Source organism: Calonectris borealis, chromosome 9 (assembly GCF_964195595.1).
Source record: "Calonectris borealis chromosome 9, bCalBor7.hap1.2, whole genome shotgun sequence".
Taxonomy (NCBI): domain Eukaryota; kingdom Metazoa; phylum Chordata; class Aves; order Procellariiformes; family Procellariidae; genus Calonectris; species Calonectris borealis.
The window spans coordinates 1,435,362-1,452,389 of record NC_134320.1 but is presented as its reverse complement, the minus strand read 5'-3'; the positions used below and the strand labels follow the sequence as shown (position 1 = coordinate 1,452,389).

Below are 17,028 nucleotides of genomic sequence, written 5' to 3'. Positions count from 1 at the left end.
ACTACAGCTGATGATACCAGCAAAAGCTCTGTAGCTGCTTTATTTGAACCGAGGGCCTGGTAACCTGGCAGGGAGGTACCTGTGCTGCTCTGGTCTCGGTCGTGAAGACCCTGCTGCTTTAAGCATCCCCATCAGAGACTCATCTCCACATGTTCTTCAGGAGTGGTAGCTAAACAATTTTTCCAGAGGTGCCTGTGTCAGTCAGAGTTGAGCTTCACTGTGACAGGGATGTAGGCAGCAAGAGGAATGAGTCAGTTGTTCATGTGGGACGTGTTCTGCTCCTTCCTTCGGGGCTTTTAGGGACTATAAAGTGGGTTCCTCACAGCTGCTGCCTTATAACTCATCCCCTGCCTGGGATCTGGTTTTTCTACACGGAAATGTTTGCTGGGGAGCAGCAGCAGGAGACTCAAGGTAGTTTTGTTTTGGTTTTTGTTTGTTTTTCGTCATTGTGAACTTTAAGTAGCTCAGGTCTGAGCTCAGAGAGGTGGAGAGCAGCTCTGGCCCAGCCCTTGTGTGCTGCCCTTGGTCTAGCAATGTCCCACCCAACCCTTAAACTCCAGCGGGAGCTGATGCAGCGGAAGCAGCAGCACCGGCAAGGTTTCCTGTTGGATCCTTTGTACATTTGCCTTGGCAGAGCAAAGCAGGGGCTTCGGGAACAGCTGGGGGGGGGGGGAGGCAAGACAAACCTGGGATGCCAAACCCTTGGTCTCAATGCCGTAGCTGTTAATCCCAGCTGAAGCTGCTACCTTGAGTGTCTGCCCATTTGATGACCACCTCTTTCCAGGTGTCTGTAGGCAGCTCTGCCCCTGCTTCCCCCCTTAGCTTAGATTTCTAAGAAACCTCAGATTTCAAAGAAACTCTCCTTCCAATATTCCTGTTCCTGTTATCTCAGCCCCTCGAGGGTCAGTCTGATGATTCCCTTTCTGCCTTCCTGTTCCACTGGCGCACGACCGTGCTCGCCTGAGGCAATAAAACCAAAAAGCTGGGACTTCACACCAAAGTCTCAACTTCTCCGCAGGAGAAGGTGGTGTAACCTTTCCTACCTGCACCCCTAGCAGCAGGCAGTGCATTTATTTCAGGCATGAGAACTTGTTCCTGCTGCTGCTTTTCCTTTCCCTGTTAATTCTTTTCCTTCCTGCGTTTTTGTTTTTTGGTGTTTTTTTTTTTTCATTGTAGGTCTGTACTCCCCTGAAAGGCCAGTGCTGTGTAGAACAGCAACAATAGCTGCAAAAGCCCCAGCTTTTACAAGGGTGAGAAAAAATACAGAAAAGAAAGCCTGAAATCATACCAAGCAACCCTGCTTCCTTCCATCTTCCTTTCCCCCCCTGCTGTGAGGTGTGTGCAGAGCTGGGGTCCTCCGCCTTTCCCACCGTCAGACAAAGCTTCCAGGGTTTCCCTGCCTTCTCCGCAGGCAGCAGCGTGTGCTACTGCTGGCCAGGCTCTGGTTCAAACACTTCCACTTGCCCGAGGGAAGTTGTGCTGCTTCTGGGGGGGGAGGTATTTGTCCTCCGAGGGCCCCAGGGTGTCTGGCCAGGGGGATGTGGAAGCTCTTCAGTGTCCGTGACATCCCGTGTCCCCTGTTTCAGGAACATTTAGCTGGAGTGAGTGAGTCACAGCCACATGGACTCTTTTATCTTATATAAATGTTTCTTAGGAAGCTTAGATGTTCACATCACCTCTTCTTGGTTTGGGACCAAGCAAGCATCCGAGGTGCGAATCTCTGAGCTGGGAATCCTGTCATGCATAGTCTTAATTTCCAGCCCCTTCTAAGAAATGCTCTTGTTCCCAAATTGGATCAAATAAAAAAAAAACCACCCCTCTAATTTCCTGGTCCCCTTTTACCCTAAATCCTTGCACAAGTCAAGGATTGTTGAGGGTTTAGATATAGGCATGTTGTTCAATTCTTCTAGCAAAACACTTGTCCTTGAAACACGTTTCTACAAATCCTTGCTGTTTAGAGAAGTGTTTAAACAAGCACGCGCTCCTTGCCTGGCTAAAATGGGATCCTGATTTATTTCTGAAGTGAATGGTTTTGATCCCCTCCAGAAGCTATGTGTGTTCCTCCGGGACCTCACCACAGGCTCGCTTAAGATATCATCGCCTCCATCCCTTGCCACCCTTTGGCTGGATCCTTCCCGTCCCAGGAGAGGTGAAGGAGCAGATGGGGCGAGAACTCCGCAGCAGGTGAACGATGGGGGTGAAAACGGCTCGGATCTGCTTTTCCAGCAAGCGGCGTGCCCTGGCAGCCTTCTCCGCTTCTCCTGTCCCTCCACAGTCTGGGCTTGCTGCATCTAAAGCCCTGTTGTCCATCCCAGACCAGATGTTGCAGTTCTGGGGCTGCGCGCAGGAGCTTCGGCATTAGGTACGTGGTCCTGGGGAGCAGGGGGTGGTCTGTTCCCCACGGCAGAGCCTCACTAGTGTCTTACTTCTCACCGCAGCCAGTGGCACTGCTTGCACAGAGCATCCCCTCTCCCCGAGTCCGGGCAGGGAGTGAAAGTGTTCCCAAACAGCCATTTCTTCTCCATGGAAACTTCTCTGCAAGTACACTGCCGGCAGGCTTGGTTTTTTTTTTTTTTTCCCCCGAAGAGCTTGTTATTTTAAAGTACTTATCTGTATCTAAACTTTTCTGCTTCCAAGAGACAGGCAGTGGAGATAGGAGGGGAGAAGTGACTGGTGCCAGGAGAAGATTGCTCTTCTGAAGGCACCTTTGCAGTGTTCCCGAATGCAGCTGCTCTAACGGGTGCCTGAAGACGGTGGGGGTGCCTGAAGACGGTGGGGGTGCCTGAAGACGGTGGGGGTGCCTGAAGACGGGGAAGGTGAAGCTACAATTCCTCGCTGGAGTCTTTAATGGGGATATTCCGGGTAGCAGCCCCCGTGCCATCGGGCTGATGAGCAGCATTGCAGGAGCAGCGGTGGAGCATCTTGCAAGGCGTGGCTTGCTCAGACCAAAGTGGTCCCCGGGGAGGGGACAGCCCAGTTGAGGTGGGAGGTGTGGTGGGACTGGTGGTATCCCGCTGCCCAGAAGCCTCCCTTCATCCCAACTGCCACGTAGCCCCGCTCGGTGTTGACTGTGGCCAGCAGCCAGCTTTCTCCTCCTGTTTCCTCTGGCTTGGTCAGGCCCGCTGACCTGGGAGGTGAGAGGAAAGGGAAGAGGGCAGTGATGGGTCCTGGGCACCCCAGTGCAGCCCCCGGGTTAAAAAGGATGTCCTGAAGCTGGTGATGCCAGAAGTGAAAACAGCTGGGGCTGTGACAGTGTGACCTCTGGGGAATTCAGAAGAAGGGAGCTTGTTTAGTCCGGAGAAGCGATGATGACACCAGCGCAGGCACGCAGTGTTTATAAGGATAATCCCTTCCTCCTGCCTACAGAGCCTTGCGTCTGGTGCCACCCATTTTCACGATAAGCACTGATATTATCAGCCCAACCTTTTTTCCTAGCTGCTGCCTTCCCCACCCCAGCAGGCGCTGGAGCCCGTCGCTGTGTTTTCAGGCAGCTCCTGGAGCCACCCAGCCCTTTGCCCCTGGGGATGGGCAGGGCACCGCGGCCGCTGGCCGGGACACGGAGCCGAGGATGCTGTGCGAGCGGCTGGAGGCTTCCGAAGGACACGGCCGGGGACGCTGACCTTGCGGCGGGAGCTGATGTCCGAAAGGCAGTGGGGGGGGGGCTGCGTGCCCCTGCCCACCCCATCTGAAGCACCCGTGGGACGTGGGCGCCGGGAAAAGCCAGTTCCTAGCACATCGGCATCGTCTTACTGGAACAACGTTCAAGGCTGGGCGTCTTATCTCAACCCTTATCCAAACCGGTGCTCGCAGAGCTGAGTGATGGGAGCCGTGTGGAAAAGCAAAGCCTCACGCGGCAATCGGTGCGGACGACCGGGATGGTTTGCTTTGGGGGGGTGGGTGGGTTGAAGCCTCCGAAGATCTGTGTGTGGGTTGGTTCACCCTTTTGTAGAAAGCAAAAAAAAAAAAAAACAAGGAACAAATTAAAACCACCCCTCATTGACAGGATATGTGGTTAAGTGTTGGCACCTGTCCCAAGCTGCAGTCAGGGGTGGAAGAATAGCCAAAGTGGGGAGAGGACTGGCCATGGATATGGCTACCAGCTGCTGGAGAGATGGTGCGTGTTGGAGGGGTGGTGGGGAGGGAGCCCAGCTTGCAGGCTGGGGCAGCCAGGCCACGTGTCCCCTCAGGGGCGTTGGTGACCCTGTGATGAGGCATTTTGGGGGTTTGGGGAAGAGGAAGAGACATTTTCGGGCTGTGATGTGCTGGGGCGGGGGGTGGATGCCATTGCCATAACCCCTCGGCTCGGCCACCATGCCCACCTCAGGCGCGGGTGCTGGTCACCACCAGGGAGGTGGCCCTGGGGTGGGGAGGGGGGTGGCAGCTTTAGGTGCGCTGCCCACGGGCACGGTTCGGAATGAGGCTGTTTCTCGGGATCCTGCCGTTTCGGGGCGATCCCCGCTCCTGGGCGCTGCCCCATCCCCTTTGATCGCTGGTGGAAACTCAAGAGACCAGCGGCAAAGTCGGCTCCTTTCTGGGGTGCTCTCCTGCTGCGACCGACACGCGCGGGGGGCCTGGGGGCAGGAAAAAGGCTTTTCCAGAGCGGTTTAAAGCAGAAATGTCCTCATCTGTCCAAAAGATGACGTATTTCAGAAGAAAAAAAAAACAAAACAAGCCCTGTTCTTCCAGCCCTCCCTACTTTTTCCAGCCTGGGTCTCTCCCGGGTGCCCTCCCTGCTGCCAGCCCGTGTCCAACCATCGCAGCCTTGGGGCATCGCTCTCCCGCGGGATCCTCGCTCTGCCCTCCCAGCCGGAGCAAGGAGCAGCAGCCGGGGTGGCGGGGGGGGACTGGGCATGAGAATCTCTCCGAGTCTTGGGACCACCTGCCCCCACCTGCGGGCAGCAGAGATGCCCCAAGTCCGAAACCCAAAGCAGAGCACCGTGAATGCAGCGGTTTCTCCCCGCTGGAAGCTGGCTGCAAGTGTTTTTATCCCTTGGTGGGGAGCAAACCTGCTGCCTTTGACCTTCGGCGTCAACCTCGTGTCCCCTGATGCCCGCGGCGGGGACACGCAGTGCTCAGCCCGCAGCGGAGCTCCCGCCAAGGGCGCTTCTTTTAGAGGCCGAGCGATGACGTTCACGTGCCTCAGCCTCGTTGTTTTGGATCCTCCGGCCTCTTGGCTGCCATTTCCCTTTTTGCAAAGGAGCCCGCTGAAGGGTGGGGAGCACCCTGGCCACTGCCCCGGGAGCCTGGTGGAGGCGGGGGCTGCTGGGGGGGTGGCCGGCAGCCAGGGTGATGAGATGTGGTCTTTGGAGGCCTCCTCCTCCATCCCTCCTTAAGGACGACCACTATGTCATCTTCCCATCCCCTTTCCGCATCTCTTTCCCCGTCTTCCCCCCTGCCCAGCCTTTCTTTCTTGCTTTGAGCCGCAGGGAAGGGTATTTAGAAAGGAAGGAGCTGGAAGTTAATCCGGGAAAGCTCCTTGCTCCTGTGCTGTCCCCTCTTTCGGTGGCCCAAGCCAGCTCCTGGCTCGTCCCAGCCCTTCCTGCCCTCGGGGCAGCGGAGACGAGCAGGAGAGGGGTGTCACGCTCAAAATCTTGCTATGGGCGAAAGGGAAACGCGGCCAAGAATTTATTATTAATATTACTGAAGTCTGAACAGTCAAAGGGCAGTTTTTAGCTCAGCTGTAGAGTGCAGAAAAGGAAAATAAAGCAGTGAGTGCTGTTGCACAGTCCCAGTAACACAGCTCCGCGTTTCTTTACCGCTTGGAGAGCGGTTTCTTGCCTTGGGGTCCCCAGCGCGTCGCCCCACGCCCGCCCGGCCCCTCGCCCGGCGTCCCCGCGCTCCCGTATCCCTCCCGGCAGCGTCCTTACGGGAGAGCGGTGAAGGCGTTCGTCTGCTGAGAAAAGCTGTCCCCTTCCAGCTGGCTGCGCTCAACCCCGGGGTCTCACGCAAAGATGAGGAAATGAAAACTAAACGAAGCGTCGCCAGTTGGCCGTTGGAAAAATGTCTTCGTGGAGGCGAACCGACGCTGCGGGCAGGTTGAAATGAGCTCGGGAGGCGCAAACCCCACCACCCTCTCTCCAGAGGCTTTGCAAACTCGGTGCACGGCCCAGGGTCCGACGCAGGCAACGCCGACGAGCCCGCTCGCGCCTGCCCCCCGCGATGGATCTGCAGCCCCACGTCGGTGCTGCCGGGGGGGGGGAAAACGAGAGCGACCAAATGCACCCTGAGAGCTGATGGCGGGTTTATTGACATCTGGAAGCAGTGCCACAGAGGTGTGCCATCCTCCCCCCCCCCGGCGTCCATCCCCCCTGGAACAGGGATAAACGCGGGTTTCAATGCCATCCTTTTAACCCTTTCTTGGCTGTTTCTCCTGCCACTTCCCCCGCCCCCCCCCGCCCACCCCTCTTCCCCATTTTTTCCCTCCGTGCCAAGCGTATTTCTGCGTTAAGTCTCAGTGCACCGCGCCAGCCCGGCGTGGGGACCGTCCCCGGGGCAGGGTGCTGCTGCTGCTGGGGGGGGGGGTCAACCCAGCTGGGACCAGGCAGGGAAGCCACCGGTGTCCTTTGGGAGCGAAGCCTGCGGTGCTGGGGAGATGGGTTCAGTCCCTGTCTCCACAGGGTGACGGCGGGTCCGTCCCCTGCCTCCACGGGGTGACACGGGACGGCTCCGCTAGCAGCTCCCTCCCGTGCACAAGAAGATCCCCGCGGCCATGCCCAGCAAGGCGAAGGTCCCCAGGATCAGGCCCAGCACCAGCGGGGCGTGCGACCGGCCGCTCTGTTTCCCTGCAAGAGGCGAGAGGGACGGAGGTGACGACTGGGGGTCACCCCCACCACCCCACCGTGTCCCCCCCTCACCCAGCCCCGGCACGGACCCGTCTCAGCGCTCTGAGCCCGCAGGATGCCAACGCAGGTGGTGTTGAGGAAATGCTGGAGGTCCCGGGTGGTCTTGGGGTATTTCATCAGCTCCCTCTCGGCAAAGGCAGCCACCGCGTCCCCGCCGGGCCAGCGCCGCTCCCAGGTGGCGTTGGGGACGTGGAAGCTGAGGAAAGCCGTCCCGTTGAGGGTCACCTCGTAGAAGCTGTGGGCCGTGCCGTTGGGGAAGAGGCGGCAGCCCAGGCGGCAGCAGAGGCTCTGGGTGTCTGCGGGGACGGAGGGAGGGGGGTCAGGGTCAGCACGTTCCCACCCTCGGCAGCCCCTTGCCGTCACCAGCGTCAAGCTGTGCACTGAGTTTGCAAGGTCTCAGCCTCGCGCCGCCCGACCCACCCACAGCTTTGTTTTCGCTCGGTTTAGCTGCAGCGGCGACTTTTCCAACGGCCGGGCGGCCGGGTTTATTTTTCCCTTCCTTATCTACGTAGAGCACAGCTTCGGTTTTCTAGAGAAGGGAGGTTTTTCGGCGCAGAGCGAGCTATTCGTCATTCTCGCGGAAGGATGCGGCGCAGGGAGCGTGGGGCGCGGGGAGGCGTGGGGCCAGAGACCCTCAGGTGAGAAAGTGCTCCCCGAGGGCCAGGTAAAGCAACGCAGAGCTGGGGCAAAACTGGTTTGGGGGTAACAAAGAAAACGAAGGTGAAACCCACCCTGCGCAGGAACGTTAGAGGTAACGGGGGCTTGCGGAGCAACGCAGGCAGGAACACGAAACCGTCGCCGACAGCGTCCCATGCCTCCCGTGAAGGCTGCGGGGTGCAGGTGGGGTGCAGGCAGGGTGCAAGCAGGGTGAAGGCAGGATGCAGGTGGGGTGCAGGCAGGGTGCAGGCAAGGTGCAGGCAGAATGAAGGCAGGGTGCAGGCAGCATGCAGGTAGGGTGCCGGCAGGGTGCAGACAGTGCAGACAGGATGCAGGCGGGGTGCAGGTGGGGTGCAGGCAGGCAGGGTGCAGGTTGGATGAAGGCAGGGTGCAGGCAGAATGAAGGCAGGGTGCAGGCGGGGTGCAGGCAGCATGCAGGTGGGGTGCAAGTGGGGTGCAGACAGGATGCAGGCAGGGTGCAGGTGGGATGCAGGCAGGGTGCAGACAGGGTGCAGGAGGGATGCAGGCGTGGTGCAAGTGGGGTGCAGGCAGGGTGCAGGCGGGATGCAGGTGGGTTGCAGGGGGGGTGCAGGCAGGGTGTAGGCAGAATGAAGGCAGGGTGTAAGTGGGGTGCAGGCAGGGTGCAGGCAGTGCAGACAGAATGCAGACAGGATGCAGGCAGGGTGCAGGAGGGATGCAGGTGGGGTGCAAGTGGGTTGCAGGGGGGGTGCAGACAGGGTGCAGACAGGGTGCAGGTGGGATGAAGGCAGGGTGCAGGCAGAATGAAGGCAGGATGCAGGCAGGGTGCAGGCAGCATGCAGGTGGGATGCAAGTGGGGTGCAGGCAGGGTGCAGACAGTGCAGACAGGATGCAGGCAGGGTGCAGGTGGGATTCAAGTGGGTTGCGGGGGGGTGCAAGCAGATGAAGGCAGGCTACAGGTGGGGTGCAGGTGGGATGCAGGCAGGGTGCAGGAAGGGTGCCTGCACCTCACCGTCCTCCCAGGCTGCAGCCCTCAGCCCGGCTCCCCGAGGGGCAGCAGGAGGTTGAGCATCACCCTGTTCCCAGGGTGGGCTCCGGGTAAGAAATTCCCGGCTCCGCAGAAGGACTCCTTTTGCCCAGCGCGAGGTTTTGCACGTGGCCGTGTCCCCATCCCTTTGCCCCGCTGTCCCTGGCCAGCTGTCCCCATCGCCAAGCAGCACAGGGGGGGGCTCCCCTTCCCCAGTGGGACCTGTCCCCCACTGGTCCCTGCGTCCCCGCGCCCCCCCAGGGTACCACTCACAGTTGATGGGCCTCTCCTTGCTGAAGAGCTTCACCAGCTGGCTGAAGTAGAGCAGGTAGGTGGTCACCTCCTGCTGCCGCCTGGCCCAGACGTCCGGGGGCTCCAGCGGCAGCACCTGGGTGACATTCAGCCCCTCCAGGAGATGGCTGAGCCGCCCGTCCAGGCTGGCGTTCCCCCAGAAGACGGAGCTGCCCTTGGAGACGCGGGTCCGTTGCAGCATGGTGAAGACGAGCGGGGCTGCGAGAGACGCCGGACATCACCCACCGCCCCGTCCCCTTCCCGTAAGCCACGTCCGCCCCAGGTCAACCCCAAGGCTTGCCTGCCCCACTGCCAACCGTCTCCTGGCCTTACCCGCCCGGTCTGCCCCGCAGCCCAGGGCCCCGCAGAGCAGCAGCAACCGGAGCATCCTGGGGACAGGGATGGGGACGGGAATGGTGGCCCCACGGCTGGCCTGGCGGGGAGTTAAGCGGGACGGGGGAGGTGGGGCTGCGGGAGGAGGAGAGCGGGAGTCCGGCCAGGTCTCTCCCATTTCCTTAGCCCGAGCCATCCGCACCCCTTCCCTGCCGGACGGGCCATGGGGTGCCTGGCCCCAGGGATGGTGATGCAGGATGAGGCTCCGAGCTCACCCCGGGGCCTGCGGGACCGTACGGCACCGCTCCAGCCGGCGGGGGAGAGTGTAGCCAATGCCTGCCTCAGTTTCCCCATCCCTTGGCTGGGCAGGGGCCCCGTCCTCGCTCCCCCCAGGTGACGTGGGATGCCAGCGGCGACACAGTGGTGGGGGACGGCTCCAGGAGGAGAAGGGAGGGAGGGAGGGAGGGGAGCAGCCTTGCAGCACCACGCTGCACCCCTCAGGGCCTGGGGAGGGCGTCCAGCGCTGGTGGTCCTGGCAAGCGCTGGTGCGACGGGGCCCCCACCCTCGAAGGGATGCGACCCTCGGCATGCGGCATCCCCATAGCCCCCGTAATGGGCTGGGCAGGGGGATGGGACGGAGAAAACCTTGGCTGGGCTCGCTCCGTGTGTTTGGGTTTTAATTATACCTAAAATAATTATAGATTAAAATTTAAAAATGTAAAATTTGTATTAAAATATCCGGGTCGCCCCACTGGCACATCCCGGCACCGCACCGCCTGCCACGGCACGGTACGGCACCCTATGGCACGGTACGGCACCCTATGGCACGGTATGGCGCAGTATGGCACGGTATGGCGCGGTACGGCACGGTATGGCGCAGTATGGCACGGTATGGCACGGTACGGCACGGTATGGCGCAGTACGGCACCGTACGCCGCGGTATGGCACGGTATGGCCCGGTATGGCGCGCCACGGCTGCGCGGCGGGGCGTGTCCAAGCCGGCGGAGGGCGTGGCCCCACCGGGGGGCGTGTCCGGGCGGCAGGGCGTGTCTCCGCGGGGGCGTGTCCGGCGGCGCCGGTGCCGGGAGCGCAGCGATGGCGGCGGCGGAGCTGGAGCGGCTGCGGATGGCGGGGGCCGGCATGGCCATCGCCGTCCTCACCAGCGGCGGCGACGCGCAAGGTGGGGCCCGGCGGCAGGCAGGGGGGGGAGCTCGGCCCCGGTCCCGCCCCGTGGGGGCTGCGTGTCCGTGTCCGCCCGGCCCCGCGGGGGCGCGGCGGCGCCGGAGCCCGCGGAGCCTCGGGGCGCGCAGGGGGGCGAGCGTGGGGCGGGGGAGTGGGGAGGGGGGACACCCCCCCTCCCGTGTTCCCCCCACGGGGGAAGGGTCGGTGCATCCCACCCACCACGCTTCCCGGTCCCCATCACCCCCGGAGCACCCTCCGTGGGAGGTCACGGGCCCACGGGGGAACCCCCACGGTGGGCCCCCCCCCCCCCCCAGGGATAAGCAGCTATTTCTAATACGTCTCGCTTTGGGGCGGTTGCTCATCCGCAGCTCCCACCCGTGCACTGAGTTTCCCCAGTCTCTGCCTGCGTGGGCCCCTCCCCACTCGAGGGGACGTTTCAGGGTCACCTATAGGATCCGGTCCCCTATAGAGCACCCACCCTGTGCGGGGTCCCTCGGGGCCACCCGGGCTCACGTCTTGCTTTTCCAGGGATGAACGCCGCCGTCCGCGCCGTCACCCGCATGGGGATATACGTGGGAGCCAAGGTCTTCCTCATCTACGAGGTTGGGGTACCCCCGCCGCTCCCCTCCACGGGTGGGGGGGAACCACCCCCCCTGTGCCGGGGTACCCCTCACCTCCGTCCCCCTCTTCTCCACAGGGCTACGAGGGGCTGGTGGAAGGGGGAGACAACATCAAACAAGCCAACTGGCTCAGCGTCTCCAACATCATCCAGCTGGTGAGGCTCACCGGTGGGGCCGTGGGACCCCCAAATCCCACTCCCCCCCGCCAAATCTGCGTGACGAGCTGCGTCCCCCTCGTTATCTCTCCAGGGCGGAACGGTGATCGGCAGCGCCCGTTGCAAAGCCTTCACCACCCGCGCGGGCCGGCTGCGGGCCGCCCGTAACCTGGTGGAACACGGCATCACCAACCTCTGCGTCATCGGCGGGGACGGCAGCCTGACGGGTGCCGACATCTTCCGCTCCGAGTGGGGTGGGCTGCTGGAGGAGCTGGTCCGGGACGGTGCGTGAACACACCCCCCCCCCCAAAATCCCTGGGTAGAGTGAAAGCGTTCAAGGGGTGTTGAGGTCCAGAGGTCCACCCCATCGCTATGAGCCCCAGGGAGCGCTGGGCTCCTCTGCTGCTCTGCAGGATCTGGCCCGATGCTGGGGGAGGGGACGGGAGCGCCCTAAAATAACCAGCGGCGCGGCCGTGTCCCCCCCCCACCCCCACCCCGCAGGGCAGATCAGCGAGGAGGTGGCACGGGAGAACTGCCGCCTGAACATCGTGGGGCTGGTGGGCTCCATCGACAACGACTTCTGCGGCACCGACATGACCATCGGCACCGACTCGGCACTGCACCGCATCATGGAGGTGATCGACGCCATCACCACCACGGCGCAGAGGTGAGCGGGCTGGGTGCTGGGTGCCGGCCCACCCCGGGGCATCGCACCCACCCTCTTTCTCCTCCCACCTGTGTCCTTGCAGCCACCAGCGGACGTTTGTCCTGGAGGTGATGGGCCGCCACTGCGGGTAAGCCCCCCAGGAGCCCGTCGGCGGGATGGGATGCCGCGTTTCAGGGCCGGGCCGGTGACGGTTCTGCCACCGCCATGTCCCCCCAGCTACCTGGCACTGGTGTCCGGCTTGGCCTCAGGCGCCGACTGGCTCTTCATCCCCGAATCCCCTCCGGAGGACGGCTGGGAGGACCTCATGTGCGAGAGGCTCGGGGAGGTGAGCGGGGGGGTTCCTCCAGTCCCCGTCTCCCTTTTCTCCCCGGAGAGTCCCCGCAGGGACCCGGGCTGAGCCCCGGCCGCCGGCGGCACCCGGCCCCTGCGAAGCTTCGGGAGCTCCCGCCATTGTCCCTGTGAAATGGGGCACTCAGCCGAGCGCAAATCCAGCCCTCGCGTGCCAGGGGCAGCGCTGGCTCGGGGGCTCGGCCGCCCCGAACCTGAGCCACCCCCCCCGGGCTATGGCCGCTGGGGGCAAAGGGTGCTCGGGCTCGGGCACCAGTGAATTTCGGCTAAGCCGCGGCGGCTGTTTTCCTCCCCTGGCGCCAGACGCGCAGCAGAGGGTCGCGGCTCAACATCATCATCATCGCCGAGGGCGCCATCGACCGCAGCGGCAAACCCATCTCCTCCAACTACGTGAAGGACGTAAGTGCCCTCTCCGGCACCCACTCCGGCACCCGCGGTGGCCGGCGGGTCCCCGGCACGACATCCCCTCTGCTCCGCAGCTGGTGGTGCAACGCCTGGGCTTCGACACGCGGGTCACCGTCCTCGGCCACGTGCAGCGCGGAGGGACCCCGTCAGCCTTTGACCGCGTGCTGGTAGGTCCGGGGAGGGGACACGAGGGGGGGGGGTCACCCTGCAGAAAGGAGCAAGGCAGCTGGGGATCCCCGCTCCTGCCTTCCCTCTGCCTGTTCCAAAGGAGTTGCCAGCCGGGATAAGGCTCAGACAGTGCCCGCGGGCTCGGCCCCGCTGGGCTTGGCAGAGCGATGCACCCGTTTCCCCTCATTTGCTGCAAATTTCACGGGTTTTTAAATAAAACCAGCAGCTCTCTGGCTGTAAATCAGGTGTGCAAGCAGCCACCCGGTTTTCAAGCCCGTGGGGATATCCCCGTGGGAGCCCAGGGGAGCATCCCACCCGGCTGGCACGGGTGCCCCTTTCCCTTTGCAGAGCAGCAAGATGGGGATGGAGGCGGTGATGGCGCTGCTGGAGGCCACACCGGACACCCCCGCCTGCGTGGTGAGCCTCTCGGGGAACCAGTCGGTGCGGCTGCCGCTCATGGAGTGCGTCCAGGTGGTGAGTACGGAGGGGATCGGGCGCGCTGGGTGGGGGTCCCCCTCCCCTCCCCGCAAGGGCAGGCATCATGGTGCTGCATCTTTCCGCCCCGCCAAGACGAAGGATGTGCAGAAGGCCATGGATGAGAAGAGGTTTGAGGAGGCCATCCAGCTCCGCGGGAGGTGAGGAGCGGGGACCGGGATGGGGGGAGACGTCTCTATAGGGTGGCCAAAAGGACGTGTTGGGACGGAGCCAGCGGCTCCTGAAGCCGGGGAGGGTCCCCCCCTGCACCCCGGGGTCCTCGGGGCCACGCCGCCTTGTCCTTGCAGGAGCTTTGAGAACAACTGGAACATCTACAAGCTGCTGGCGCACCAGAAGCCGGCGCAGGAGAAGGTGAGGAGGGATGGGGAGCGGCAGAGGACACCGTCCCCGCCTTGGGGACACGCACCGATGTGCCGTCCCCGTCCCCGCAGAGCCCCTTCAGCCTGGCCATCCTGAACGTGGGTGCCCCCGCCGCCGGCATGAACGCTGCCGTCAGGTCGGCCGTGCGGATCGGCATCTGCCAGGGACACACCGTCTACGTGGTGAGCGACGGCTTCGAGGGCTTGTCCAAGGGGCAGGTAAGGGGGACGGTGAGCCTGGGTGCTGCAGGTTTGCCAGGGGGCATGGGTTTGGGCTTGGAGGGAGGTGGCGGGGTGCTCCCCCCACCCCCCACCCCAAAACCGAGCGCTGCTGCTTGCAGATCCGCGAGGTGGGCTGGCACGACGTGGCGGGCTGGCTGGGACGCGGCGGGTCCATGCTGGGCACCAAGCGGTAAGCACAGCTCCGGGGGGGACAGGGGACGTAGCAGAGGGGACACCGCTGTCCCCGGGGATTGCGGGGACTCCCTGTCCTCACCCCACAATCTCTCCTCCCCTTCCCCACCGCAGGACGCTGCCCAAGACCTGCATGGAAAAGATCGTGGAGAACGTGCGGAAATTCAACATCCAGGGGCTGCTGGTCATCGGGGGGTTCGAGGTGCGGTGAAAATCCTCAGCCCTGTTTCGGTGGGGGCCGGGGCGAGCTGTCAGCATCCCAGTGGGTGCAGGCACCCCGAGCCATCCCGTTTGGGGTGCGGATCCGGCCCCGGGGCTGGCATCTCCCCAGCCCTCGGCTGCTTGCAGGCGTACGAGGGGGTGCTGCAGCTGGTGGAGGCCCGCGGGCAGTACGAGGAGCTCTGCATCATCATGTGCGTCATCCCCGCCACCATCAGCAACAACGTGCCCGGGACCGACTTCAGCCTGGGTTCGGACACGGCCGTCAACGCGGCCATGGAGGTGAGGGACAGGGCGGGGGGCAGCTCACGGGGCCGTCCCGCTCCACCAGATCCCATCATGTTGTGGGATGACATGCGGGAATGAACCAGCATCCCATCCCGGGCAGCAAAGATGGGTTTTCCTGGTGTGACCCCCCCACTTCTCCCCGCACAGAGTTGTGATCGCATCAAGCAGTCGGCCTCGGGCACCAAGCGCCGCGTCTTCATCGTGGAGACGATGGGGGGCTACTGCGGGTACCTGTCGACCGTCACCGGCATCGCGGTGGGCGCCGACGCCGCCTACGTCTACGAAGATCCCTTCACCATCCACGACCTGAAGGTGGGGGCTGCTTTCTGGCAGCATCGTTTGCATAAAATAAGAAGGAAAACCAGGGAGGAGAGGGCTCCGGGGCAGGGCGGGATTTGGAGGAGCATGGCCAGGCCCCGTGGGTTGACGTTAGTGGCACTTGGGTCCGAACGAGAGGACCAGAGGGACCCAGGGTGGCTGCCAGCATTCTGGCATTCCCCTTGCAGGCCAACGTGGAGCACTTGACGGACAAAATGAAGACAGACATCCAGAGAGGGCTGGTGCTGCGGTGAGTGGGGGACCCCTGGGGACGCTCGCTGAAAAACCCAGCCCCGTGGTGGGGAGCGAGGCTGGAGCTGAGCCCTTCCTGTGGCCGGAGAGGGTCCCTGGGCGGAGCGAGGTTCGGCGCGGTGGGCACACGGCACCCGGCCTGTGGATGCCACGCTTGGCCAGGGGACGGTCCTGCGCTGGGTGCCTCCACTGCCAGGGGAGATGGGCTGGGGCTCCGGGCCTCGGGGAGAAAAAAAAAACCAAGGTGTTTAGGGGAGCACAGAGGGACCCCCTGGGGATGCCAGATTAAGGAGCAGCCCCCCAATCCCTTCCCTCTGCTCCCCCAGCAATGAGAAGTGCCACGAGCACTACACCACCGAGTTCCTCTACAACCTCTACTCCTCCGAGGGCAAAGGCATCTTTGACTGCCGGATTAATGTCCTGGGCCACCTCCAGCAGGTACGGGGGGACAGGGCCACACGGGCCACCGCTGTCCCCAAGCGCTGGGTGGGCTTGACATTGCCACTTCTCTTGTCCCCAGGGGGGAGCGCCAACCCCCTTTGACCGCAACTACGGGACCAAGCTGGGGGTGAAGGCGGTGCTGTGGATGTCGGAGAAGCTGCAGGAGGTTTACCGCAAGGGTGAGCTGAGGGCTGGGGGTCCCGTGGTGGGGTGCGGGGAGGCTGGTGGCACTGGGCAGGCCCTGCTGCTCTGGGCTCCGCCACTCGGCCCCCAGCGAGGTGGCCATGGTCGGCTGTGTCCCCATCCCAGGGCGCGTGTTTGCCAACTCGGGCGACTCTGCCTGCGTGATCGGGCTCAGGAAGAAGGTGGTGGCCTTCAGCCCCGTGACAGAGCTTAAAAAAGTCACTGATTTCGAGTAAGTCCCCGTCCCTATGCCCCGCGGGGTTGCCAGGTCCCGGGGGGACCTTCCCAGGTTGTCCCCGGGGCCGCTCGAGATCCGCGTCCCACCCTGCGCAGGCACAGGCTGCCCCAGGAGCAGTGGTGGCTGAACCTGCGGCTGATGCTGAAGATGCTCGCCAACTACCAGATCAGCCTGACCGAGTATATCTCGGGGAAGATGGAGCACGTCACCCGCCGCACGCTCAGCATCGAGAAGGGCTTCTAGTCCCGCTAGCCCGAGCCGTAGTCCCTCTCCGCATCCGCTCCATCCCCACATGCTGCTCAGGGAGCACTGGGTCCCCCCTGTTCTCAGTAGCCCTGTAGCTTTGCCACCGACCCCTTAAAGCAGGCAGAGCCTGGTCCCGGTTCCCAAAACAGCACAATCCTACCCCAAATCGCTGGTCCAGGGTCTGGTCCCCGTGCAGATGCAGAAAAGAGATGTTGCTACAGCCCAGCTGCACAGCCCAGACCCTTAATCTTCCCTTAATAGTTTATTCCTACTATTTAATGATGGGGTATCTTGATTCCTTATTTAGTGGCTTGACCACCTGAGCCAACTGCTGCTTTTAGTCGCCTGCCCTGCGTGCGGGAGGGGAGCTGAGGGGGATGCGGTGCCATCCCGGAGTGGGTAGAGGCTGGTCCGGGGGCTTTCGGCTGCCCCGTGAGCCCCGGTAAAGCTCCTTCATCCTGTGGCGTTTGCCCAGTGGGGTGTCTCGAGGGTTCAGCGCAGAGCACCGGTCCTGGCAAGCCCCTCTTCCCCGGCCACCTCGCATGATGCTTGGCTGCGACCGTCACTGTGTGGCCCCGGGTGCTGTGTCCGTCATCTCACCGCTGCTCTGTGACCCCCCAAATCTTGTACCGTTCGCGGTGCTGCTGTCCTCCTCTAGAGATAAAACCCGCTGGAGCCAAACCTGTCTCGCCGGAGAGTGGTCATTGCGCGTCGAGTCCTCGCAGGGAGGGAAGCGGGGGCAGACCTGGGGTGAGAATGGGGGGACAGTCCCCGCAGACAAAGCCAGGTGGTTTGCCAGAGCCAGATTAATGCCGGGCCAGGAGTTTTCCCTGCTTCGTGCGTCCTCAAAGCCTGGGAGAGCGGGACCGCGGGCAGCCTGGCCAGGCCGCAGCGGGTGCAA

General features: G+C 63.0%; 2 protein-coding genes across 4 annotated transcripts; one reads left to right on the top strand and one right to left on the bottom strand.

Annotated features, from left to right (window-relative positions):
* Window positions 1-6,225: 6,225 nt before the first annotated feature.
* PROCR (protein C receptor) lies at window positions 6,226-9,296 on the bottom strand. Its single transcript, XM_075157609.1, has 4 exons — window positions 9,130-9,296; window positions 8,779-9,015; window positions 6,872-7,138; window positions 6,226-6,782 (listed from the first exon to the last, which is right to left on the bottom strand). Exons 1-4 carry the CDS (start codon window positions 9,182-9,184, stop codon window positions 6,670-6,672), a joined length of 672 nt encoding a protein of 223 aa, XP_075013710.1. The 5' UTR covers window positions 9,185-9,296; the 3' UTR covers window positions 6,226-6,669.
* A 900-nt stretch (window positions 9,297-10,196) lies between these two features.
* PFKL (phosphofructokinase, liver type) lies at window positions 10,197-16,808 on the top strand. Of its 3 annotated transcripts, XM_075157816.1 has the most exons (22): window positions 10,197-10,309; window positions 10,840-10,913; window positions 11,009-11,086; window positions 11,181-11,370; window positions 11,588-11,753; window positions 11,836-11,880; window positions 11,970-12,078; window positions 12,405-12,500; window positions 12,581-12,673; window positions 13,023-13,148; window positions 13,245-13,309; window positions 13,457-13,520; window positions 13,601-13,747; window positions 13,870-13,940; window positions 14,057-14,144; window positions 14,291-14,443; window positions 14,597-14,761; window positions 14,956-15,017; window positions 15,346-15,457; window positions 15,540-15,639; window positions 15,770-15,875; window positions 15,977-16,808. In XM_075157816.1, exons 1-22 carry the CDS (start codon window positions 10,225-10,227, stop codon window positions 16,122-16,124), a joined length of 2,343 nt encoding a protein of 780 aa, XP_075013917.1. In that variant the 5' UTR covers window positions 10,197-10,224; the 3' UTR covers window positions 16,125-16,808. The 3 variants fall into 3 exon arrangements, with proteins under 3 accessions (XP_075013917.1, XP_075013918.1, XP_075013919.1); XM_075157817.1 differs by lacking the exons at window positions 14,956-15,017; window positions 15,346-15,457; XM_075157818.1 differs by lacking the exons at window positions 14,956-15,017; window positions 15,540-15,639; window positions 15,770-15,875; window positions 15,977-16,808 and having other exon boundaries at window positions 15,346-15,413.
* Window positions 16,809-17,028: the final 220 nt, after the last annotated feature.